Here is a 26,169-nt window from a genome sequence, read left to right as displayed (position 1 = left end):
ACACACCCTCTTCACAACTGGCATGCGGAAATACACAAGTTTAATACTGTAGATTAACAGAAATGACAACAAAACACAGATGTAATACACTAAAATGGGGAGGGCGGGGGTGAAAGGGGTTAGAGGGACACTGGCTATGATCACAGCAACCAATGAGTGATTCCTTTGGTGCCCTGAGGTCATGAGACACTTGACCAGAACTGCATGTTGAGTCAACCACCAGCTCTGGAGGACAAGCAATGGCGTTACTGCCGAGCTTTGAAGAGGGTAGGGACCCTCTGATTGAGTGTTAATACTCAGGGATGGATGTCTGGGCTTGGACAGCGTTGTGGTCAGCGTGTTGACATGGGGAGGGGAGCCTTTCGGGACACACTCCGCTCCCCTACCACCAGGTGAAGAAACAGGCCCTGCTCAGCGTCCCAGGCCCCACGATGCCTTGGTCTTTGGATCCACAGCAGCACTGCTCACCACTACCCCACGGGCAGCTGCACCCCATCTACTAAGCAGCCTTCCCACAGATGGATTTCCAAAGGAGAGTGAGCAAATCCAGAGATGGGAGGAACCACAACAGTGAGAGCGGAGGGCCGGAGTCAGCCGGAGGAGCCGATGTGTCCCATGCGGTGTCCCTTCTAGGCGTCACTGAGGTTGCCACTGCTCAGGAGCACTTGCTCCCCAGGTTTGAAGGCTGGCATCCCAAGGTAGGGGCAGCTGGCACAGCGGAAAGCATCACCCAGGTAGCACTGTTGAGAGAAGAGACAATCACGTGGGGACGTCGAGTATCATCTTACCCAGAGACATGGGCCAGAAGAATGGGACCCTTAATTTCCTAACAAGGCCACAGTGGCCTGAAGGAAACGGCTGGGTGTGTTTGTAGGTCCAACTGGGACTCAGTTTTAAAGATCTGAGAGTTTTAAAGATCTGTTTTCATGAAAACAATGGTCTAGAGAAGCTCCTTATTATTTCTGTATTCTCTGTAGTTCAAATCATAACCAAGCACAGCCAAATGACTGAGTAGCCTCAGGCTAACTGTGAAGTAGGAAGAAAGGGGCAAAAATAAGAAGCAGCCCCCACCACAGGGATGAGCATGGTAACCCACTCTCAGGAGATAACCGCACTCCCCCATTGTGACCTACACACGTTTCCACATTTTCACCTATGATTAAAATATTGGGGCAGTAAATTCCTTGCAGCTGGAGCTAGTCTGTGTGTAGTTTAGGAAGATGCCACTGGGGTTTTGTGAATATTGAGTAATGATCCAGATATTTACGTTTCCACAAGCCGACTTGGGTTGGGAGCTCATCTGTTCACTTGATTTCTCTTTTTCCAGTTCTTCGGCAAGGCCACAAGTGCTGGGGGAAAACCAGTAACTAATGAGTGATATTGGCCACCACCCAGAAACTCCAAATCCTTGGCAGTGCCAAAGCGCGCTCTAAGACTCTTTATACCAGGATGTCTTTAACTCAAATGCCTGTAGGGGCGGGCGGATAGGACAAATGCGTGAGGCTGTTTAGGGAGACAGGAAGAGTGGGGAAGAATGGGGGATTCAGTGGGGAGATGCCCTGTCTACAGAGGGCGGCCACTACCCAGCATTCAACTCTCCCCAACACACCCCGACGATGAGCTGAGAGCAGAACAGAGCAGCCCACCCGCTCCGACCACATTCCTGCCGACCACCCAGTTGCTGCCTCACAGTACAGCCGCCAGGTGTTCTAACCGAGGCATGTCCCTGCTTTCCTAGAACTCACTCACGACTTCCTTCTGGAAGGCGCTCCTGCAGGCTCTCTAAGAAGCCAGACCAGAAGGCCCCTTGATCTTATCTTTCCCTGGGAGACGTCACAGACAGGAAACACTGACCTTTCCTGGCCTTGTCAGGCTAGGTCAGTGTTTCTTCACAAGCAAATAATATATTGTTTGGAGATTCACATGTAGGTGGTAAATTATGAAAAAAGCCAGGGACGATTAACAAACAGGAGAATGGTAACCTCCTGTGGGGAAGAGAGAGCGAGATGCAGCCAAGGAAGCACCCTAGGTGACCTCTAAGGTGCTACTAACAGTAACGTCCCTGATTCTTGACCTGGGTGATCTGGACCTGCGTGTTCACATGTGCCTGTTTCATGCACTCCGCTGTATGTCTCATCATAGCGGAGTATGCAACTCCTTGACAACCAGACGCCCTGGAGGCAGCACAGCAGACTGCTCAGGCCGCACTCACCAGTTCTTGCAGGCCTTCCTCTTCTTCCCTTCTCCACACGAAGGGGCTCGCAGGGAAGCTGGATCTGGTTTCTTCAAATCTTCTGGGTCCAGTAGCTCATCTGAGTCGATGAGATCCTGGAAAGCATTTGAAGAGTTAGTGACACAGTCACGGTCTCTGCTAATGAGAAGCTGACGTGGTCTCAGGCAGCGGTCGCAGGTTTCCAGCACCCATGTACGGAGACACCTGCCATCCTACTTGGGGAAGATCATCGCGCTCAAGCCGACCACCGCAGTGAACCAGAGTGTGTGCAGAAGATGCGCTAGGCTTGAGTGGGCTGGGAACTGATTTACAATGTGTATAGAATACAAACGTATGTGTACGTGGGGGTGCAGTGGGGGGAGCAGGAAGAACAAAGAGAGAAGCGCTCTAGTTATGTGACTATATGAAGGGCTATCAGGTAAAAGAAGAGAATAAAAGATTTTCTACATGACTCTAGAGAAAAAGGCCCATGATACACATGTTTGCATGATTCTTTGATCAACGTGTGGACAACTGATCCATGAGCTCTAAGGGCAGAACCATAACCTAATTTGCCTGCCGCTATCACTTCAACAGTTGTAGAAAGAACTTCGTTAGAGGCAGCACCAATCAAAGATGAAAAAGTCCTGCTTTTAAGACAGTGAGTGTTCAGTGACTGGTCCAGAGGAGCCAGGAAAAATATTTCAGCTGACAAACTCTTTTCAGGTTTACACATGCTCACAAGAGTCAAATACGTCACATGAAGTGAGAACAAAATAATCTGTGGGGAAAAGAGATGCTAAAAAGAAATGTAAGTGAATGTGGAGTTTCCTTCTAATTCAAAACTGCTGGTGACAGGCAGGGCCAAATGCTGGGCTTTAAATACTTTCACACCTACAGGTCCAAAGAAGCCACTCCCAACTATGACCATTCCCACCTGAACTGGGGCCAAAAGAAAGCCACGACGTGATCACAGTGCCTACTCACCAAGCTGTCGTCCTCCATGTCATTGGCTGACAGCGTCCAGAGCTTGGCGGCTGCAGGGTCCACAGCAGGCTTCACTGGGTCCAATCAACACAAGGAAAAGAGCTTTATAAAGCAGCCGGAAACAAACTACAGGCCACCTAAGTGCTTCCTATGGAGACACTGCGTAGAGAACACACTGGACTGGGAGTCAAGAGCTGGGGTTCGAGACCCAGCTCTACCACTTATAAAAGGTATGACCTTGGACCAATCACTTTATGATAGAACAGAAGCCACCATTTGTTAAGCACTTGCTTTGTACAGACATATATGAAATATTTTACATATATCATCTAATTTAATCCTACCAACAACCCTATGAGGTACGTATTTGTTGTCTTCATTTTATAGATTAGGAAACAGGTTTAGATACTTAGGCCGTTACACAAAGCCATAAATACAAGTCTGTTTAATGCTTTTAACTTCCACTCCACATTGATTTCTCCTCCTCATCTTATTTAGTGCACATCCCTAGAACGTGGGGCTAATGGTACTCCCTGCACCTACTGCAGGTGATTTGAAGATTAAATGAGAAAGTATGTCAAAAAACATTATGAATAGCAAAACTATCACTGTTGAAGTGATAGTGGCAGGCAAATTAGGTTATGGTTCTGCCCTCAGAGCTCATGGATCAGTTGTCCACACGTTGATCAAAGAATCATGCAAACGTGTGTATCATGGGCCTTTTTCTCTAGAGTCAAACCTGTTACATACAAGAAAATAAGCTCCAGAGCTGATGGTGGCCGTGTCACACAAGCCAGTGGCAGATACAAACCTCACACCTCCTGAGTCTCTGTCCAGGCCAGGAGAATGCAAGGAAGGGCGGGAAAGGGCTGAGATCCCATTCAGGTGGGGCCTGTCCTCAAATGGGCCTGGGGGTATCACCTCCCGTGACCATCCCCTAGGGATCACTGTCACAACTGCCGCTCAGACCTTCCACAGGGCAAACTGCTCATCTGAGCTGTTCCTACCCAATCTGGAACTATAACTCCAAAGGTGAGGTAGGACTCCAAAGGATTTCTTGAAGATTTAGTCTGGACAGTCAAAACAGAGCCGTGTGAATATACCTATACATTTTTGCATACCCCACAGCTGGGGCAATTTTCTCAATTCAGACATTAAAAAACCATGATAGGAAAGGTGAAGTGGAGGCAAAGAGAAGGGGAGTGCAATTTTCTGAGCAGTATCTTTACAAGTAGCACCTTTTTTTCTGCTTTTACTGTCTGCTGCTACTTCCCCAGGAACATAGAAAGCATTTCCCTCCCCCTGTGGTTCTCTTCCTGTTAGGATAGAAATTTTACTCTTTTTGTGGTCGGCCTGCTTCCCCGCTGTAGGCTTAGATCCTATTCAACAAGGCCACGTCTGATTCACCTTTATAATCACCTTTATAAAAAAAGGTGGAGGTGCTACTTGTAAAGATACTGCTCAGAAAATTGCACTCCCCTTCTCTTTGCCTCCACTTCACCTGTCTTAGGATCCTCCCAGTAAGAAGAGCTGACTTTACCGGCATAGAAGTAAAGGACACATGGGAAGCGCAGGGCACGCTATCTGTCATTACCAGCACCGTGAGGTGTGCTGAGGAAAATGTCAACATCGGGACCTGGAAAGACTTTATTAACTAAAAGATGTGACTCAGCCTCTAGAATCCAATGGCCTCACTGTCCTCTAGTGTGGAAGGGCCTGGACTGGATAATATCTACGCATTATTTCAGTTTGGGAACTGAAAATGCCCAGGACAATACTATATTAAGCATTCTTCCAATTGGAAATGACAAGACATTAAGGCAGGACTAATTCTCTAAAAATATCACTACCCCCGTCAGATTTGGCTCAATTTCTTATATGTCCTTCCAGGGCCATTCAGACAGAAGAATGTCCAGTCTTACCAGATGGAGACGACCTCTTGGCAATAGAAAGCTTAAGTTGACTAGAAGAACCCACTTCAAAGTTGGGTTTTTTGCCTGTGACCTGCACAGACAGCAAGCTGTCACTATGGTAACCCAGGTGTTCTTGGACAGACTGTATCTCCGCGGCGCTCAAGGACTCCTGCTGTAGCTGGAACACAAGACAACAGAAGGATTAGCCTCCGCTCCTACAAAACGATGTTCTCCTGCGCTCACCTCGATAGGTATCAAGTACTCCTTTAGGTAGTAAGTACACAGAATGGCAGGATATCATAGTACGCAGTATAATGGCGGGAGACAACGCATCACCTCGTGCCTCACATCAGTTTCTCACTAATCACAACCCTGGAGCGTGACTGTGTCTACGTGTGTACTTTGAGCCTACTCTTGGGAAGTTTCACAGTATTTATTAAATATCTGTCTATTAGGTATAAAGCACTGAGACTCATTGTGGGGTTGTGGTGCTCATGATTATAAAGGTGAATCAGACGTGGCCTTATTGAATAGGATCTAAGCCTACAGCGGGGAAGCAGGCCGACCACAAAAAGAGTAAAATTTCTATCCTAACAGGAAGAGAACCACAGGGGGAGGGAAATGCTTTCTATGTTCCTGGGGAAGTAGCAGCAGACAGTAAAAGCAGAAAAAAAGGTGGAGGTGCTACCTCTGTGTCTAACAATTACAGAATGGTTCAATAAATCGTAGCCCATCTACACACTGAATATTGTTAAATCATTAATAAGAATGAGGGGCAACACACTGAGACTGATAAAAGTCTGGAAAGCAAGTGACTGAACAATGTATACAATTGACCTTATTCACATTAAAAAATGTGTGTGTATGTGTGTGCGCGTGTGCGCATGCTTGTGTGTATACTTGTAAATACAAAAAAAAGTTTGAACAGCCATATAAAAAAAGTGTTGGTGGCTTCTTCTGGGGAGGGAAGTGTGAGCAAGGACTGGGATGTCATTTTATATTCAATATTCTTCAGTATTAACTGAATTTTTATGAGCATTCCTCACTTTAGAATAAAAAGGGAAAACCTTAAACTAAAATGTGAAATGAGAAAGGGTGGGCAGGAAGAAACTAAGGCCCTCGGGCGTGTAGCAAATCAGTGCTGTAATCGCTCTCATGGTAAAACACCTCTCACACAAGAACATTTCAACATCGGAGAACAATGTAGAAATAGAAACACTCCTTTTAATTTAAATATTTCTATTGAATTGTCAGAAATGGGATTTTCCCCTCCAACCGCCTCCAGCCTCCCCCTACACATCTGAGGATGAGCTGCCTTTCACTTAGGCCCAGGACTCGCGTCCATCACGAGATCTGTGGCCCACTGGCCCTGCCAGGGCACCAGTACTGAGACCAGAATATGCCCCAACTCACATGGGTCCCGGCTGAATCTCTTCAAAGGAGATTTATTCCAGAGGTTTTTGTCCTCTGAAGCATCATGTATCTCACAGGCTAATAAACACTTCTCAACTTATTTCCTAGTCTAGGCGACACTGATCACCTCACCTTCAGGGCTGTTATTTCCCTGACTCTCTTCGTATCATCTGACAATGAGATACTGGGTTTAGTGACCCAAGGTTTAAATTCCCAGCAAAGAAGGTTGTAGAACAACATACCTCTTTCACTTCCACAAGACCGGAAAGAGTCAGGGCTGAACACAGCTTAGCAGCTGTCTTCACTTTGCCATTGTCAACTGCCAAGAGGAAAAACCCCAATCAACAGCTTTATAGGTCAAAGTAGGAAAAATAATTAAGGTTCTAGCCTACTTAGGTCAGCAGGCATTAAAACAACAATAACCAATTCTATTTTAATGTACATATGATTTAGTGATATTATTTTAACTTCATTCTTCAAAATTCTCTTATAAATTTTAAGTGTTATATAGTAATTCCATTATTATTGTTTCTTATCATTCTCTGCTTCTTGGAGATACCTAACCTTCCAGGGGTTGTTGGATAATGACTGAGAAAGCGGCTTAGAAACTCTAAAGTATACAAGCATTGTGTCTTCTCTTTATAGTCCTGAGAAAAGGCATTGTTTAACCACCTAAGGTTTCCATTCCCAGCGAAGAATGCTGATATCTGCTATATACATGAAGTTCCTATTTCTGCATAAACACTTTTATACATTTCAAAATACTTTCACTTCTGTTATCTTATTTGATGAAGTAAGTCATCATATTTTGATGGAAAGTCTAGGAAAAAATGCTAAAAATTCAGAATTGAATAACTCTTTGACACTTCATCACATGAGCAAAACGATGTTTTTTTTTTATTTCTTGGATTCTATCCTTAGTTTCACATGAATCAAAATTACCTCATCTCTCCCAGACTTCCAGTCATTTTAAGTATAACGATGGATAACAGAAAGTTTAAAAAAAAAAAGTTCAGGGAGGTTACACAACTATGGTACAGTATGAAGACCAGGAAATTGAAATTGATAGTCCATACAGCCTATCCAGATTTCACAGTTTTACAAGGACACGTGTGCGTGCGTGCGTGTGTGTTTCTATGCAAGCTTAGTACACGTGTAGGTTTGTGTAACCACTACCACAATCAGGATACAGAATGTTCCATCACCACCAAGAACCTCCACTACCCCTTTGCTCCCCCCCACTCCTAACCCTCGGCAACCACCAATCCGTTCTCCACCACTATAACTTTGTTATTTCAAGAATGTTATGTGAACAGAATCATATAGCATGTAACCCTTTGAGATTGGCTTTTTCATTAGCATGATTCCCTCGAGATTCATCCAAGTTGTTGCATATATCAATAGTTCCTTTTTATTGCTGCATAGTTTCCCATGGTATAGATGTACCACCGTAACCATTCACCTGTTGAAGGACCCAGCCATTTTCACATTTCCTTCTATTTTACTACCGAACAGGTCAAAGATCAGAAATTTGTTCAGATGTGTTTCTTCAGCTTTTTACAATAGCTTGTTCCAAAGAAGGAGGTTCGGCTCTGGGAATATTGATCTCTAAATGATACCTACTGCTCAGAGAGATGCAACAAACACACCTAAAGGTTCAACTCTGTTAAACTCTAGTCTTTCAAATGAAGATTTCCTTACCTACAGCTGTCTCTACTGGCTCTCTCAGAAACAGACGTCCACCAGGCCGAAGGATCCGGGCCATCTCAGCCAGAATCTCAGCACTGTGCAGAATGGCGCTTCCAGGAATCACACCCGACAAAAGAATGTCAAAGCTGGATTCTTTGTGGGCAGCTGAAAAGAAGGAAGACGCCAATCAGCAACCCCCGGACCCCAGAAGCAATGCCCCAAGCGGGACACTGCTGCCCCGCTCTCCTCAGTCTAATTTCGTAGCCTTTCATATGCTCAGGGGAAGAAGTAAAAATGGAAGCTGGATGAAGGGTATGCTTTAAAAAAAAATACTGTGGAGTATCTAATAAGAAACAAGAACAGGCTTATAGAAATCATCGACTATACTCCTAAGTGTACTATATCTCAACCGAAAAACAACAGGGTGACCGCCCCCCACTATCATGTACCACACAAAACAAAAACTCAGTTATCAGGGAACAACAGAAATGCAGCAGTCCCATGCAAACCGACCCACCTCCACCCACCACCCACCCTGTAAGACAACCTGGGTAGGTACTTACACTGCAACAGCTGGCTGATGTTTTCTACAGACACTCGACCCTCTTTACCGGTTACCGCCTGAAGCTTAACCACCAGGTCTTTCAGGGCGTCCGTTGGAGAGGACTTGTCCCAGACTACGGCCACAAACTGGCCAGCTGAGATCCCAAAGTCTGCCATCCCTGCAGTGCTGCGGATCTCAAAACAATGAGCCACAGGAGCGTCAAGACTGATCGGAGAAAAAAAAGCATAATTTAACCCACGCGGCACCATCAAATATCATTAGAATCACAACCTAATTCTGACCTCCAACCAGGAAAAGCTGATCACATAGAAAATCTTACTGTTCATACCAGAGTCTGACTAAATGAACCCATTATCCCAAGGTTTCATAATCCCAACATACTCAACAAACAGGGCAGGTGACTTCCTTGGTGAGAATCCTAACTTGGCAAAAAGATGATTTTCTCTTTGATATGAGACAACTCAGCTTGACCAGAGTATAAAACACACAGGACATTAATTAGGCAGAAGTATGATTCAGCAAGGAAGGCAAATAAATCGGCAGATATAAACCAACCACAAGCTTAATGTTTTTAAATAGAGACAAGTTATTACATTTAGCAAATTGAGTATTTTACCTTTCATCAAAATATGATCATTGTATCAGTTATCAATGGTACCTACTATGTCTTTCTTTAACATTTAATATTAGCCAGACTGTTCAAAGCACTTTACAAGCATTATCTCATAGGCACCTCAGAATAACCTTAAACTAGATTATTATTCCCATTTTACAGCCAGGAAACTCAGGCCGTTGACTTTGTCCAGGTAACACAACTAGTAAGTGTTGTGCAGATAAAGTAAAGGGGCGGGGGGCGTCAAATCCAAGTCCATCTGACTGTAAAGCGCATGCTTTTAACCTACGGAAATTTCCCTCTATGGGTCAACTTTCTCTTGCACTTGATACTCAGATGAGTATACAATATGCTCACAATGAAATTAGGTCAGGAGATAGCACTCTACTCAGTTCCTCCTTTCTTTCTTAAACATTAATGCCACAAAGTTTCCAACTTAAAATAGCTCTAACAAATGACTAGACAGAAGCTGTGGTGGGGACACCACGCATGGACCAGTCTTATGCTGAGCATCCTCTTCTGCCGAGGTGACTAACTCAGGAACCATTATTCCACCAGACATTCTAGGACTGAATTTAAGCCCTGTCCTCTACATTCTTCCTTCTTTAAAAATATTCACTTCAAATGACTTGCTCCGATGCCCATGATACTATATAGCACTTTGATTTTCTGCTAATTTCCTAAAGGAGTTACTAAAGTTTTCTTTTCTAGAGCAAAATCAAAACTCCTCAGTCTTCTGGATTTAGGTCCTCCATAATTTGGCTCCACACCTCTCCAAAGTGAATCCCTCCTCGTTCTATAAAAAACATTTGCATTGTCACTCACTCTTGACTTTTATGTAGTTCCTTCCATGTGGAATGCACACGATTATTCTGACCTGACTTCAAGTCCCAGTAAAAGGTTACCAAGTGTTGTCAGACAAGCAGGATTCCTTAGTCCTTGAACTATGGTTTTCGAATCCCTAAAAAGCACATAGTCACGAACTAAAATGTTTAAGCTTTTAGCTGTCACATGATGTTAAGAAGCCTTGCAAATTCTTAAGGTGAGCGACTTGGGGTCAATCTCACATTTAAGAATCAGTCAGGGAAAATAAGAATATGGATAGCTGGACATCAAGTTATAAGAAATAAATGACCTGTTTCCAGAATGACATTGGAACAGGCTCACTCTTAGGACAATAGAAACAGATGACAAGCTCCCTGCCCACCAGTGACGACTACAACCTTGCACTGTACTCACAGAAAAATCCTCATGAAAGAACCGAGGGGCCAAAGGTTACTTGTTAGCTGGAGAAAAACAAAAAGCCGCCGTCTGGACCTTTACAGCAACCTCTATGGAGGCAGACTTTACAGAGCACAGGTTTTGAACACAGATGAACTGGGATTCTATCTCCCACTAGATCTTCTAGTTATTAGCTACATGGCATGGGTGAGTTATTAGCCTTTCTTCTCATCAATCAAGGAGGGATAATACTTTCATATTTTGCAAAGCTGATGTAAGAAGTGAAAAGATAGGCAGAGCCTGGCACATAGAGCTCAATAAAACGCTCTAAAGGAAATGAACCTCCACTTCTTGGTGGCCAGATTATTTGTCTTTGCTTCAAACAGTCCTATAAAACCTTGTTTTGCCTCTTCAGCCGTGCTGGCTGGGAGGATGTGGAGCTTCTTTTTCACTGTTGGAATTACACAGTATAAGAGCTACACTTTATGGCATCTACAGTATTTTAGTGGGATTGTGTCAGTAAATTAGAAGAATGTAGAGTGCTTTGCGTGCCATATCCCCCCAAAAGAATCTTCTATGGCAAGAGGGAGATCATAAAAGATATTTATTAAACATTAACCCTCAAAAACAGACACAGCCACAACTTTGGGTCAGCATTTTCCCAAAATGCTGGGAGAGAATGTTCTTTTAAATATTTAAAAGCCAAAATGTGATGGCTTTTCCATCATCAGAGTTTTGTGTTAACCATCTGTCTTTAAAACAAAACAAAGCAAAGAAACGTAAGGAAAAAATGTCTGGCACTTAAATCAACATACTTAGAAGTATGACTCAGAGCCCAGTTTCGTGACTATAAGGAGGTGGATTAGAGTAAGTCATTGTCACGTCACTGGACTTAAGGGCCTCTTCAACTCTGCGGCACGCACTCGCCCATGGCTCTTCTAAAATGTTACCGGCACGCAGTGACAGCAGATGTCTAAGAATAACTTCCAGAATGCACTTGTTTATTTTTAAGGTACCGAGTAAACATCAAATCATGAGGCATTTGGCATCTCTTAAGGATGAAGGGGGCCGAAAGAAAAAATTAAGATTGAAATTTGGGTATCAGTTCAACCCAAAAATCCAATCTCTTAAGTCAAGTGCAGAAAAAATTCTGAGAATACTGACAGTTATCAGAAAATTTTAATTAAAATGAACTGACTAACCACCCCGCCCGCCACCCCCACCCCCCCACAACACACACACACACACACACACACAGGAAAAAAGGTGATTATCAGCAAGGAAACAGAAAACCCACGTGAAAATGGAAGACTGTCTCCAGGCAATTAGGTGTGTATCAAGAGTTAAGGGTTTCAGAACAGATGTCCAAGTGATCAATAGTACTTCCCCGAAATCCAGAGATATGGATATGAAATGTTAACATTTGGGCAGTTTTGGCTTAGGAGGGCTTTCTCCACACTCACACAGGGGAGAGCAAAATGTTTCTAAAAGATTAGGGTTAGTAAGGGGTGTGCAAAACAGATACAAGACAAGGGTCTAACTGCAAACACAAAATTTACAGAATGACACGCTTAGTTCCTGCTGTCCCTAATCCCTAATCCCAAAACCATTTACTCTTCCTACTAATACCGGGTACGAAGCCTTCCCTGAGGGTAGATAACAATCCCAGTGAAACGCTCTCCATTTGCATTTGTTTTAGAGACGAGTCCACGACCTCCCTGGGTCACCCAGAGCTTGGCACTCAGTGCCTGAATGAATGCTACCAGCCTTTCTCAAACCTGCACATCCTACAAATCACCTGGGGGCATTTGTACAATTCCCGGACGACACCCAAAGGTACTGAATCAACTCCAGCAGAAAGACCTGGGTGTCAGATTTATTAACAAGCATCCTAGGCGGTTCTTCCGAGCTGGCAAGTTTGGGAAATATTTAATTATACCAACTCAAAATTACAACTGGGGGTTCCTCCAAAGACCAAAACCAGCTCCCCCAAAGTTTGAGGGCCTGAGGCCCAAGGTCACACACAACAACTGGCTATTGGCAGAAGCGGGTCTCAAACCCAGGCTCGGACCCCAACTCGGGGCTCACTCCTCGGCGCGCTGTCCCGGGGGCCTCAGACCTGGGCCCGCAGTGCAGGAGACGAGGCAGCCCAGGAAGGGCAAGAGGCCACAGCGTCAGGGACAGACAGACCGGGTTCGGCCACTCACACTGGATTCCCTGGGGGAAAACCCGCCATAGTCCTCAGGGAGGCGGCCATGGCTACGTTCTCATCGAGGCACAGGACTGTGGCTAGGAAATTAGAAGATCTGAGGACAAGGGAGAGCCAGGAGGGGAGCGTTAGGGGAGGTTGGGTTCCCGGGCACCCGCACAAAGCTCACCTGCCACCCGGGACTCGATCCCCGGCTTCCCCACTGCCGTCGGCTCGGCAACACAAGCCTCTCGCGAGAAGGAGGAGGGTCCGACAGCGTGGGGAGGGCGGAAGTGGCTGCGACGCACTCTCGGTGCTGCCCTCTCGCCGCCGTCGGCGTCGTGCCCGCTTCCAAGATGGCGGCGGCGGTGTCCGGCGCGTTCGGCCGGGTGGGTTGGAGGTTCCTACAGCTGCGGTGCCTGCCTGGTGAGGGGCGACCGAGCCGGGGGAAGGGGAGGGAGCGCGAGGACGGCTTGGGCTGGAGGCGGGGCGGATAAGGCGGTCGTGGCAGCCCGCGAGCAAGGTGAGGTGAAGGGCACGGGCGCGGAGCCGCCGGCTTCCCGGGCTTTAACGTAACGGGCCGTCTGGCTGGCTTCTGCCCCCAGCCTCCAGCTGTGAGGGGCCAGGGCAGCGGAGCAGGGCCTGTCACTCCCATTTAGTGGAGTTTAGGGAGCCCCAGAGAGGGCTGTGGGCGCGCAAGGTCACACAGGTCGTCGTTTGCAGAACTGGCCGACTTGGACCCAGCCTCTTAATTCCATTGCCAAGTCCCTGAGCCAGGACCACTTGAGGGACGGAGTTGAGACAACCACAGAGAGCGCCAAGTCCACTGTTTCCTAAGTCAGTCATTTCCCCACCAATTCAATGATTCTGATATCCTTGTACCACCTTTAACACTATATAGTCAGTATTTTTGTTTATACATCTGAGTTCTTAAAAATATAGATGTTTACTTAAAAGAGGAAACTTTATCTCACTACCGTAAGTGGAAAACCAATGTCACTTTCCATAAATAGGATGTATGCATTGACACATTAACATAAATGTATAACTAATGACCATTCTCCTGTATTTCGCCTGAAATCTTGTGAACTACAGTGGTTCCTCGATGTTTCTTCCCGTCTTTTTCAAAGTTTTATGAATATTTGCTCCATCTTTTCCATACATATACTAAAATACTCATATTTTTCACACAACTGACTGTGCTGTGTTTCTTTTAAAATTATTGTTCCCTGAGTTGGTCTATAGAGGTTTTAAAAAGGAGTGCCCTTTAGTTGTTTTTATATGAAACTCCAAACTAAATATGTTTAGTAAAAGTAATGCTTGTGACCCAGCAAATCTACTCCTAGGTATTTACCCAGGAGAAATGAAAGTATATGTTCACAAAAAGGTTTGTACAAGTATATTCATAGCTACCTTACTTATAATAGCACTGGAACAGCCCAGGTGTCCATCAACAGAATAGTGTTTCATAATGGAATACTATTCAGTAATAAAAAGTAACAATCAACTGATTTACACAAAAATGAATCAATTTAAAAAATACACTAAACAAAAGAAGTCTAACACAAAAAGGACATACTCTATGAGTCTACGTAGATGAAATTATAGGAAAGGGCAAAACTGGAATGAAAAACTGAGTGGAGAATGACTGGGAAGGAACATGAGGGAACTTTCTGGGGTGATGATAATCTCTATATAGGATTTTAGGTTATGCAAGTGTATATATTTGTCAGAACTCAGAATTGGCACATTTAAGACTTGTGCATTTCATTGTCTATAAATGTTACCTCAATAAAAGAACGGTAAATATTGAATGACATGCATGTTGAAATGTTTATAGAGATGGAGAATATTGAGGTTTGTAACAAATGCATCAAAAAATAAGATGGATTGATGAATGAAGAGTGTGATGGGCTAAATATAGAAAACCTAGGTGGTGGATATACCGGTGTTCATGCTGCTGTTATTTCAACTTGAAAATTTTTGTGATACAATGTTGGGAAAGAAAAAAGCAGTATGAGTCCATGCTTAGGAAACAACTACTCTACTTTCCAAAAGCCCTTTCCTAAAGTAAATGGGGTCTTCCAATATTGCAGATGAGAAAGGAACTAGACACTGTATAAACACTAGGGAGTCAGTACTCAGACCTTCTAATTTCTAGTCCAGTACTCTTGCTACAATATAGAAATATGTAATATTTTCAACTTCTTTTTGTTTCACCCTCACTCCCGTAGAGCAAGTAGGCATTATTACTCTTAATTTGCATATTTTAAAGTCATACTCATTGGGATGAAGTAGTTTGCCCATTACCACACAGCTAAGAAATGATAGAAACAGGCCTAGAAGCCAGGTCTTCTGTTTCCCAGCTCATGCTTTACCTCCCCATCATGTCTCAAGGTTGCCAATTTACCCGAGACTTTTGTCTGAGACCCAACACTTGGGGAAGTGGTTCTGGAGTAGACTCTGCCCTGCTTTTCCCTCATACTGCTCTGGATCTTAAAGGGTCTTCTCTGGTAAGTGTCACTGACTGACCAGCCCAGTTTCTGTTTCAGTGTCCCGCTGCCCACCAGCCCTGGTCCCACGTGCCTTCCATGCGTCAGCTCTGCAGCTGAGAGCTTCGGATGAGCAGAAGCAACAGCCTCCCCCCTCTTTTTCTCAGCAACATTCTGAGACACAGGGGGCAGAAGAACCCAATCCAGAGTCCTCTCGTTCACCTCCCAGGTAGGCACCAGAACCGAGTCTACCCGTTTCTGGCTACTTTGCATGCTGGGTATATCTGTTCTCCGTACTCTTTCCTCTCTATCCGCCTTCTCATCTTTTATCATTTTTAAGACTATGTGAAAGGAACCTATTGTTTTTTAATGAAAATGGTGTCTGTACATTCTAAAACATCTAAGCATTACAAAGAAGTTCCCAAAAATAAAGCAGAAATTACCAGAATTCATAAACCCAGAAATAACTCTGCTAACATTTTTGTGAATATCCTTTTAGATGTTTTTCTAAGCATATTTCGTATATAAACCTACGTATATAATAGTGATTAATTATATTATATACTATACATGCTATTCCAGAACCTGTTGTTTTTTACTTAACAGCACATTTTTAATGTCTTTTCACGGTCTATATTATTTTAATGATTGCATAATATTCTAGCAAATGGCAATCCCAAAGTTTACTTAACCTATTTTTTATTGATGAATATTTAGATTTCCTTCACTGGTATGAAAAATAATGTGATAAAGTATGTCATTCTCTCAGCAATGGAAGCAGAGTCAATGGATATGCACAAATAACATTTTGTTACATATGTGGGGCCAAATTGCCCTCCAGAAAGGTAATAATTCACATTTCCATTAGATTTTTTTTTTTTTCTTAATCCTACCACTGAGAAGTTTCTCTAGCTCTGAAATTAGAGTGGTCTCTGGTCTCCTGATTAAAGTACTTTTCATTTCAGTTCAACAAAATATATTTTGAGGACCTACTTTGTGCCAGGCCCTGTGAATAATATAACCATTGTTTCTGTCTTCATGGGGTACAGTCTTGTGCAAATACAGTTAAAGACACTGTGTTAAGGGCTATAAGCGGAAATCCAGGGTCCTGCGAGCATGTGCCTTCCTACTGCACGACCTCCTCGCTCACTGCTTCTCTTCTCTCAGTGATGTCATGGGAGCGGCAGGATGATATCATTTGTACGGTGGTGGCTTTGTAACACGGATACTGACACAAAAGTAAATGTCCTCCCCACGTGTGCCTAGAGGAGGCACAGAGCCCCTGTTGCCTGGTCAGGCTTATTGTGCGCGCCAGGCAGGAGGCAGGAAGATGAGGTGCACTGGGCTCTGTCCCCACGTTTGCCTTGGGTTTGGGTCTCAGGTACACAGACCAGGGCGGCGAGGAGGAGGAGGACCATGAGAGTGAGGAGCAGCTGCAGCACCGCATCCTGACAGCAGCCCTGGAGTTCGTGCCGGCCCACGGGTGGACAGCAGAGGCGATTGCAGAAGGAGCCCAGGTGTGTATAGGTGAGGGCAGGGCAGTCTGACTGCGATCAGCAGGAGGGAGCGGCAGCAGCCCAAGCAGACGGCCTCTTGGAACCAGCGCCGCTTGGAACCACTCACTGCTGCAGCGCTTTCCGGGGTATGTGTGTGTTTTCCCAATAAGGGGAATAGCTTCATTTTTAAATTGTTTTTTAATATAAAAAGAAGATGAGATGGAATGGGTTCTTGGGAGTTAGGTTGTAAAGGCAGCCTACCAGGCAAGAATTGCCTATGATCAAAACTACTGTATTTCATTGACTCTAAGGTGTCGTTGCTTGTAAGAAGTACCATCATTTTGTGCACCACTAAAAGAGAAAAATGCTGCCTATAAACTATAATGCATCGTCAGTTATACAATTCACACTGATAGTTTAAAATGAAAACATATGTGCATCTTAGAATTGATGAGATAGGGTGTTTGAAAACTCCCAAGAAGGCACCACTTTTTTTAAAACGTACCTTATTTTTCTCAGTAAGTCTCACAGTCAGCATTTCCCCTGCCTTGTTAAGCACTGTGCTCCATGTGAAAACTTGGAACAATACAGAGAGAAAAGAATGAAAAAACCATCTAGGATCTACCGAAGATCCTACTATCAACATTTTAATGTCTGTTCTTTCAAATTTCAGAAAAAGTTTCACATATGAATCATTTATTCTTTAAATATTTATTGACAGTGTGCACTAGGCACTGTGCCGGGTCTTAGAGACAGCGTAACGGTCTCAGGGGACAGTTTTGCCCTTGTTGAGTTTCTAGTCTAGAGACATTAAGCAAATATGTACAAATACGTGTTTATAAAATGTGATAAGGGCTCTTAGGAAAAGGTGCTTTTGAGGCATAACATGGGGGACCTGATATAATGTGCTGTTCAGGAAAGTCTTTTGAACTGAGAGCTATGGAATGAGTTAGGCTTTACCTTGTTTGTGGGGGGTGGGGAAGGGAGAAGTCCAGACAGAGAAACAGCTTGTGCAACGTGGAGAGAAGCCTGCCACGTGAGAAGAGCAAAGAAAATCGTTGTGCCAAGAGTGAAGGAAGAGAGACTGGTGAGCTGAATGAGGAAAGATCCTAAAGGTCATGTTTAAGGAGTTAGGCTTTTATTCTAAGAATAATTGAAGATACAGGATTAAATTCGACGTTTCAAAACTACCATTTGGCTGCTGGGTGAAAGGTGGATTGGAGTCAGCGAGTCAGGGGCTGTTGTCAGTCATCCAGGAGAGACGAGTGTTTTCTGGCCTAAAGCAATGGCAATGAACATGGAGACAGGTGGGTAGATTTGACGATAGAATGACACAGAACAAGATAGCACCAGAGTTCCAGTTATCACGTGTGGGTACATGTTGGTGCCGTTGTCTGAGATTAGGGCCACTGGAAGAATTCCAGGTTTGGGGAGGGATGGTGTAAGAAATTTGTTGAGTATGAGGGGTCAACCAACAGAAGACCTCAAGCATTCCGGTCTGAAACAAGATACCTGCACTGGAGTGTACGAGTATGCTTGGGCGTCATCAAAATATATGTGTGGCGATTAAACCAGGCAAGAGAATGAGCTTGCCAGGGTAATGTGGGTGTGCCTAGAGTACAGTGTGCAAAGAGAGGAGTCCAGGCCCTCAAGGAACTCGGGTGGGGTGGAACAGGGTGAGCTCAGCAAAGAAGACTCAGACAGTAGCCTGATGGTGGAGACAAAGCAACTAGACATTGGTTACCATAGCAGCAGCCATCTGAGGGGAGCCCCCAGTCTGAAGTAATTGGAGGGAGATGAGTGAGTGGAAGGTAAGGAAGTGGAGAGGTGTTTGGTTGCGGTGGGTAGGAGAAAGCTAGTGTGTACCAGGCAGGGGAATTGGGATGGAAGTTTGAGCATGTTTGAACACTGATGGGAGACGCAGAAACAAGGGCGAGGTGAAGACACAAGAGAAAGTGGCAACAGCAAAAGCATGCAGTTCCTTGAAGGCAGGAATTATGAAACCCAGAAGACGTGGGAGGGCTGGCACTAGATGGCAAAGTTGGAGAAGACAGCCGCGGGTTTAGCTTCTAGAAGAGCATTAAGGAAGTTCCCAGGGGATGGTTTCCGAGTTCTCTGAAGTAGGTGTGCTTGTCTCATGAACCTGAAGTGAGGGAAGAGTGGGAGGAGACCAAGGTTTGGAGGAAGCAGAGAAGGTTTGAAAGAATCATTATAAAAGTTGTGGAACCGTAGAGGACAGAAATATAACAGGATTGTTTGAGGACAGAAATATAACAGGAAAAATCTGATTTGCTGGATATTCTGTGGTTAACTGGCTTTTTCCACTCTGCGTATGTCCATTCAGAGCGGCTGCATAGTACCTATTGTATTCATTTGAACTCAGTAAACATTTGGGTTGTTTCCAGTTTTTTAATATTATAAACGCATTTGTGTGACATAAATGTAGGTACATTTCTGGTTGGTTTCTTCAGGACAGATTCGGGGAAGTTGCTCTTTCAGGGAGTGTATCAGTCAGGAGACAGAAACCACACCAGTTATCTGTATTAAATAGAATTTAATACAAAGAATTGTGAACTCAGTGTAAAGCAGGTGAGCGGGTAACTGAGAGGGTAGGAGGAACACTAAGGTGATACGCAGGTAGCGACTGCAGGATGCAGCCCCCATCCCCAGGGCTGGGGACTAAGGGAGGAGTGGGAATTATTAAAACTAGGGGCTTGCAGGAGAATCCCTGTGGAGGGGACCCTCAGAGCCCTGAGGAACAGCCGCTATTCAGCTGGCGCTGGAGTCTCCAGGTTGGGAGGAAGGGGCCTTTGGGGCTGGCATAGAAAGAGGCGTGGTGGGAGTGTCGGGCAGTGGGAGGACAGGGAGAGGACGGTGGCTTGATGAACTAGTTCTGCGAGTGCTGGGAAAACTGCAAACTGGGTGCAGCAGCTGCCACAGGATGGAGAAGCATCCCTGGGATGGTGCTCACGCAAACCACACGCAGACAGGAGTCAATAGGAAGGAGCAAGTGCCTTCCTCCTCCTCCGGCCTCGCAGTCGCCCTCTGTGCACCCTCTGAGACCCTCACATGGAGCCAGAAGTGTGGTTTGCAGAGCCCCAGCATCACAGCGAGGATGGAAGGGCAGCTTCAGAGCCGAGACAGCGATTCCGTCACTGTTCCAGAGAGTTTGTGCAGTTTTGAGGTTCTTGTCACATTCATATTAGAGGCAGTCTAGCCTGGTGGTTAAGGAAGTTAAGCCGCAGTTTCCTCATCTATAAAACGTGGGTGATGGTAATACCCACCTGCTGGAGGTGCTGTGGGACTGCGGTCGGTGTGTGTGAACCGTGCTCACAGGGTCCTGGCACATGGCCAGGACGCAGATGCTGCCCGTGTCGCTGCTGCTCCACGCTCATGTTCATATGTGTAGCGACCAAGGTTGCCTCCGAAAGGGCTGTGTCTTCTAGCAGAAGAGAGGTTCTTTCCCTGCTCCCAGTGGTGGAGATTTAGAGTTCAGTGTTTTTTGTTCCTTCCTGCCCTCTGCCCCTGCCTCCAGTAGGTGCTCAGTGATTGATGTGTATCAAGGATAGCAAAGGATCCTTGTTAACTCCTTGACAGCTCATTAGGAAAACTGTTTTGTGTGTGTGTGTGTGTGTGTGTGTGTGTGTGTGTGTGTGTGTGTGTGTACGTGTGTACATGTATGTACAACTGAGGCCTAATTTCCAAGAGATTTAAGTTACGTGAATTGGTGAGGGAGCGAGTTATACGTGCTCTTCCTGAGCCCCTTTTTATGTTAGTTAGAACTCCAGGTTACAAGTGTCTGAGCTCAACTCTAACTGGCTCGAGCAATGTTTTAGGGAAATGTTTTAGCTCATTTAATACAGAAAAGTCTGGAAGTAGGTCTGGCACAGCGTTCTTAGAATGTGCTGCTGGGAATTCTCTCCCCAGCGTATCCTTTCAGACACGGACGAGAATGAAGAGTGGGGTGGCCTGCTGTAAATCCAGCTGCTGTTACTAGCAGAAGAGGCACTAGTGATGAACAGACAACACGTGGCCACTACACTTGCTGCCACCTTTCTGTTTTCCCTCTTCCTTCTGTAGTCTTTGGGGCTCTCCAGTGCGGCAGCCAGCATGTTTGGGAATGATGGCAGTGAGCTGATCCTGCATTTTGTGACCCAGTGCAACGCCCAGCTCACCCGTGTGCTGGAAGAGGAGCAGAAGCTGGTGCAGCTGGGCCAGGCAGAGTAAGTCCTATGGCATTACCACTCTGGGTGGCAGCTAAGGATCGAGGAACTCAGACCCCGCCAGTTGTCCCCGGGAGGCCAGTCCAAGCAAGGCCAAAAGAGCCGCATTGAGCAGTCCTGCTGCTCTGATGGGAGTGACAGGCAGCCGCCTGCTCTGACAGCGGTAGTCAGGCCAGCATCTGGAGCTGGCGAGACCCTCCTCCCTAGGCTGAGTGAACAGTGTAGCGCCGAGCCCCTGCCTTTGACCCAGGGACACACTCTTTTCTTTTCCCTCTTCCAGGAAGAGGAAGACAGACCAGTTCCTGAGGGACGCCGTGGAAACCAGACTGAGAATGCTGATCCCGTACATTGAGCACTGGCCCCGGGTACAGAGTCCATGAGAATGCTGAGCCCGTACATTGAGCACCAGGCCCCAGGGCAACAGTGTGTTCAGATTTATAATTGTCAGCACCTTTCACTCGGAGGACCTTGTACACTGTTCAGAAGTTAGCGCACTGATCTCCGCAAACCCTGGCTTGCTCTGTGCACTTGGCAGAGCTAGGTTTCAGATTTGGGGGTGCCGTCTGTGTCTCAGATCCCGGACATGTGAGTAGCCTGGGTACTAGAGCACCTCCTGGGGGGGCTCTGAGCGGCCTGAGTGTGCCAACAGGTCTTCAGTGAGGAGGCATCCATGAAGGAGATTAGAAAGGTCAGCACATCGTATTGGCTGTTGTGATTGACAGGCCTGTCGTGTTCTAGATCTCAGAGGACTGGACTTCTTTGCAGATTGTCGGTGTGATGCTTGAAAATTGGAGTGTTCATTCCAAGGGCTTTTCTCCCCTTTTCTGGAGCTTCCTTTTTCCACTTTCAAAGCATATCACAGTGTGGGCCATCCTCTCGGTTAAGAACGTAAAGTCAAAGTACATCAGAAATGAGAGGACACAGAGACCATCTGGTGTCCTCCACCCAGCTGGGACACTGTTGAGCATGTCATTTCAGTCAGTTGATTGACAGACATTTGAACACCTGCAGTGTGCCTGACTCCAGGCTGGGTGTGAAGGGAGTACAGCCGAGAGTCAATCCCGTCCCCTGCCTATGTTTGCCACACTTGATTTTCATACCTGTGGCCTTGCTTCATTCCACCTCATAGTTAAAGGAGTGTATTAGGCCCTGGCTGCTTCCTGATTCAGCATGTTTCCTTCTGGCTCCTTCACTAAGAGAAAACCGGCCAATCCAGGACCTCTCTGTCCAGCTGCCACAGGCCACAGCCAGGGGATTCTAGAGTTGGTAAAGTGGCAAGCCCTTGTCCTGTCAGGAGTGGATGTCTGCCAGTGGAGGTGTCTCTGGTTTGTGCCATCATTTGTATTAGTTGAAGGATTTTGATTTCAGGTAACAGAAATCAACTTGAGTTAAACAAACACAGAAAAACAACGGAGGAATTTATTGAGGCTGCAGTGGGGCATCAAGGGCAGGAATGTTACTGGGCCCTGGGAGTGGCCTAGAATGTGGGTCCAGAAACCAGCCCAGAGTCCGCTCTTAGCTCTACTTCTTCGTGTTCCAGAATGGCTGCCCTCCCCCATCCTTGCTCTCAGTACTCAGAGAGACCAGGCTAGACTCTCTGCTGTCTGCATTCCCAAGTCCATATGCTAGGCATTGAAAAGCTGATTGGGCCCACGGAGGGTAGGATCTGCCCCCAGTTCCCCTCAGCTGCCAGGCGGGGTGGAGATGGTAGGTCCCAGAATGAAAGCTGGGCAGGCCTCCTTCCATACCTCAGTGGACAGGTGAGCCACCAGCCACCTACACGCAACCGTCACCTGTGTGCAATACCTATTCCCCTGTCATTCTCTCCTCAGGCCCTCAGCATCCTCATGCTCCCTCACAACATCCCGCCCAGCCTGAACCTGCTCACCAGCATGGTAGACGACATGTGGCATTATGCTGGGGACCAGTCCACTGACGTGAGTGCTTTCTGCAGGCCCACAGGATACAGGGAACGGCGTGGGTTACGCATTGCTTCAGGAAGTTTATGAAATTTCTTTGATCACAATCCCTTCAGAGGGTGTGCAGTGTCATCCCCGTCTTGGTAAGGAGAGACTAAGGCAGGAGGAAGGCCCTCCACAAGCCACAGGATCTAGGTGGTCTTTATTCAGGGACCAGCACTCTGGCCATAAATCAGTGATTATTCTTCCCGACCTATAGTGGTGACATAGGACATCAGGTGGCCTTGTGATTGGGCTGCCATTTTATAATCATTTCCCCTGCAGTCTCCTCTAAGGTTTAGGTTTTGCAGCAGAATTTCTCTGTATGTCTTTTGTGAGACTGATTTTTTTTTTTTTTAAATGCCATGGAGACACTCATTGCTTTAAAAATAACTCCCACCCCCCAGCCCCTCTTGGCCTGCTTTACTGAGATCAATGAGCCTTTAAACAGGCACCAGGAAAGAATCTGACTTGTTAATGCTATCATATTTCTGTTAGGAAATTAAAAAACAAAGCATATCTTCATAAAAAGAAATTAATAGTGATGGTACTTTATGGAATCCAAGATGGGGAAGCAAAGCAATGCACCCACCACAGTTATAACAAAGTGCTTTAATAAACTTCCCTGTGGTGGGAAAACACCACCAACAGAGATGGTGGGAAAATGAAATTAGAAAGCAAGGAAATTAAAGGAATAAAACACGGAGCAGCTGCAGCAGTGCTCTGAAGAGTAGTTTGCCAGAATAGTCGGAAGTGGCTGAAGGATTTGAACTCTTAGCTCTTCCTAGGTGTTCTCATCTGTCCACGATCCTGTCTCAGCTCTCACTTAACTGATTAACACCAAGGTGTGGTCCTAACTGGCTGACCACACAGCCTCCCCGGAACTTAGACATCCTAAGACATAGTCTTTTCACCAACAGTTCCATAAAGGACTGGATGTAGCAAAATCACCTGGGATGCTTAGTAAACATTCGGATTCCTGGCACTTCAGACCCACTGACTCAACACTAAGAGGTTGGGCCCAGGAGCTTCCATTTTTAATGTCCCAGGTGATTCTGATGCCCAGCCACATTTGGGAACAGTTGTGTTGTCCATAGGAACGTGTGTCTGTGAGGGAAAGAAGAAATCAGGAGGGAGCCCATGAGTGCCTGTGGCTCTGGGTAGAAATTCCCCCCGAATCCCCGCACCCTCAGCAGTAGTGGTCCATGTTCATTGGACCTGGGTGGGTTTCTCTGCAGTTCAACTGGTACACTCGCCGCGCTGTGCTGGCTGGCATCTACAACACGACCGAGCTGGTGATGATGCAGGACTCCTCCCCAGACTTTGAGGACACTTGGCGCTTCTTGGAAAACCGGATTAATGATGCAATGAACATGGGCCACACTGCCAAGCAGGTAGTGGGGGGCTAGCCATTTGGGAGGCCTCCTCACTAGGCACACCGTCCTCTTCAAGCCACAGCTGGGCACCACTCTGTTCTCTTGCTCCCGTGTGGCTTCCACTGGCAGTCCTGAGGGCCTCCCCAGGGAACCTGCCTGGTTCTTCCTCATACCAGCCTCCCCCAAAAGCCACATGTGGCCCATTTGGCCCATTTGCGGTTGCATTGTCCATAGGCTCTTCCTCCAGTACACAGGGCCCTCTTAGCTCTACTTGTTGGGTGGAGTTCTAGACCTGCTGGTTTGTCCTATCTGTCTCACCTTTGAGCTTGTGATGGCTTCAGAGAACCTGACTCTGACTCCCCCTAGGTCAAGTCCACTGGAGAAGCGCTGGTGCAAGGACTCATGGGTGCAGCAGTGACGGTGAGTACTGCCCAGCTGGTCCCTGCCCTCCCCCATCCCACTCCAGCCCTGTGCTGCTTATTTGATGTATCACTGACCCCCAAGTAGTTTTGTAGCCTTAAACTGAAAGCTGATAATGAGACTGATTGATTCGATCCAAGTCTCTTGATTCCAATTACCCCACGTCTTTGTTTTTCACTGGCATCAAGAAACATGGCTGACTCCCGGAACCTTGGTATGTCAGATCTCTGTACTCTAGCCACACATGCTGCCTTAAAAATCCTGATCTTTCCCATTGGAGTCCTAGAGGGAGGGCAAGGTCTCATCTCTCTCTCTTTTCCATCCCTTTATCAGCTCAAGAACTTGACAGGTCTAAACCAGCGCCGGTGAGCAAGAAGGGGTGTAATGTAAGCTAGAGTGCTCAGAAGAAAACCCGTGGATAAATTTAAAGGGCATTGAAAAGTAGGAAGTGCCATTCACGAACGGGGTATTAATGAGAAAACATTCAAGGACTCCTGTGTCACCACCATAGCCACCTGGAAACTACAGGGCACTTGATCCAGTTGTAGCCTGAGATTGGGGCACTTCTTCAGTCCTAATACCAGGCCTGGCCTTACTGCATTGCAGCTGTGTGATTGAAAACTGAGGCTCTCATCCAAGCATTCAGTCTACAGAAACCCAGCACGTCTCTGTCATGGTCTCACAGGCACCTTGATCCGATTTTAACCTTCCTAGAAATGCTCTCTGGGGCTCCTAAGTCAGAGTCAGGGTATGAAGCCACCCTAAGTGACAACTCATCCACAGCACAGCACAGGCACGTGCCCAGAGGCATTCCTTGCAGCCCTTTCCCTCTCCAGCATCCTGAGATACTGCACCTGGGAACATCCTCAGAAAGCTGCCTCACCTGAGACACGTGCCTGCTGGACAGTGGTGCACAACCTAGCCAGAAGTGTGATCCCAGGCCTGGTGTCACATTACACCAGCATGCATTGCAGGATTATTAGTGAACTTAGAGTCTGTAAGATTATAATAAATATGTTTGAATCAGTTTCCTGTTGTGTAGTTAGTTTTCATACAGACCATGGCAGGTATCCAAGTCCCCAGAGGGAGACAGTGTTATGGAAGAGGCTTGAGACGAGCAGGCAGGAGACCTGAGTTGCGGTCCATGCTGCCTAATACTGCTGGGCAATATGCTACCGCTGCATCTCTGGACCCAGGCTTCCCATTGGTAAAATGTGACGGCCTTTCACTCTCACCAATAGCTCCTTTGGCAGCTGTTGTCTGTTGCTAACCATTTCAGTGATACATTCTTTAGCTTTAATAATTTTCTTGGCCTCTACACTGCCTGGGCTCCCTTTGCAAATCTGGTTAACTCTTGTATTAGTCTGCTCAGGCTGCTGTAACAAAATACCACAGACCGGGTG

The 26,169-nt window shown here is 46.1% G+C and overlaps 2 protein-coding genes across 4 annotated transcripts; one reads left to right on the top strand and one right to left on the bottom strand.

Moving 5' to 3' along the window:
- Positions 1-23: 23 nt before the first annotated feature.
- On the bottom strand, positions 24-13,129 carry CIAPIN1 (cytokine induced apoptosis inhibitor 1). Of its 2 annotated transcripts, none has more exons than XM_019754386.2 (9): positions 12,992-13,129; positions 8,778-8,983; positions 8,227-8,379; positions 6,768-6,844; positions 5,122-5,290; positions 3,200-3,273; positions 2,213-2,328; positions 1,268-1,349; positions 24-740 (listed from the first exon to the last, which is right to left on the bottom strand). In XM_019754386.2, the coding sequence occupies exons 2-9, from the start codon at positions 8,932-8,934 to the stop codon at positions 630-632; spliced, it is 939 nt and encodes a 312-aa protein (XP_019609945.2). In that variant the 5' UTR covers positions 8,935-8,983; positions 12,992-13,129; the 3' UTR covers positions 24-629. The 2 variants fall into 2 exon arrangements, with proteins under 2 accessions (XP_019609945.2, XP_074170931.1); XM_074314830.1 differs by lacking the exon at positions 12,992-13,129 and adding an exon at positions 12,821-12,953.
- On the top strand, positions 12,869-25,794 carry COQ9 (coenzyme Q9). 2 transcript variants are annotated; one of them, XM_074314826.1, is made up of 9 exons: positions 12,869-13,190; positions 15,354-15,522; positions 16,675-16,810; positions 20,870-21,012; positions 21,293-21,377; positions 22,845-22,949; positions 24,209-24,364; positions 24,713-24,766; positions 25,100-25,794. In XM_074314826.1, the coding sequence occupies exons 1-9, from the start codon at positions 12,869-12,871 to the stop codon at positions 25,133-25,135; spliced, it is 1,206 nt and encodes a 401-aa protein (XP_074170927.1). In that variant the 3' UTR covers positions 25,136-25,794. The 2 variants fall into 2 exon arrangements, with proteins under 2 accessions (XP_074170927.1, XP_019609931.1); XM_019754372.2 differs by having other exon boundaries at positions 13,093-13,227.
- The last annotated feature ends 375 nt before the right edge of the window (positions 25,795-26,169 follow it).

This window comes from Rhinolophus sinicus, linkage group LG11 (assembly GCF_036562045.2).
Source record: "Rhinolophus sinicus isolate RSC01 linkage group LG11, ASM3656204v1, whole genome shotgun sequence".
Classification (NCBI taxonomy): domain Eukaryota; kingdom Metazoa; phylum Chordata; class Mammalia; order Chiroptera; family Rhinolophidae; genus Rhinolophus; species Rhinolophus sinicus.
Note: the sequence above shows the minus strand (reverse complement) of the source record. Positions and strands in the feature narration are given on the sequence as shown.

Excerpts from the sequence above, each read along its gene's own strand:
- COQ9 (XM_074314826.1), top strand. The coding sequence starts at position 12,869 with ATGGCTACGTTCTCATCGAGGCACAGGACTGTGGCTAGGAAATTAGAA. Across the intron at positions 21,013-21,292 it reads GTGCAGCTGGGCCAGGCAGA|GAAGAGGAAGACAGACCAGT; the intron begins GTAAGTCCTATG and ends TCCCTCTTCCAG. Across the intron at positions 24,365-24,712 it reads TGGGCCACACTGCCAAGCAG|GTCAAGTCCACTGGAGAAGC; the intron begins GTAGTGGGGGGC and ends GACTCCCCCTAG.
- CIAPIN1 (XM_074314830.1), bottom strand. The coding sequence starts at position 12,870 with ATGGCCGCCTCCCTGAGGACTATGGCGGGTTTTCCCCCAGGGAATCCA. Across the intron at positions 8,380-8,777 it reads CATCAGCCAGCTGTTGCAGT|CTGCCCACAAAGAATCCAGC; the intron begins GTAAGTACCTAC and ends CCTTCTTTTCAG. Across the intron at positions 5,291-6,767 it reads GTCTTGTGGAAGTGAAAGAG|CTACAGCAGGAGTCCTTGAG; the intron begins GTATGTTGTTCT and ends CTTGTGTTCCAG.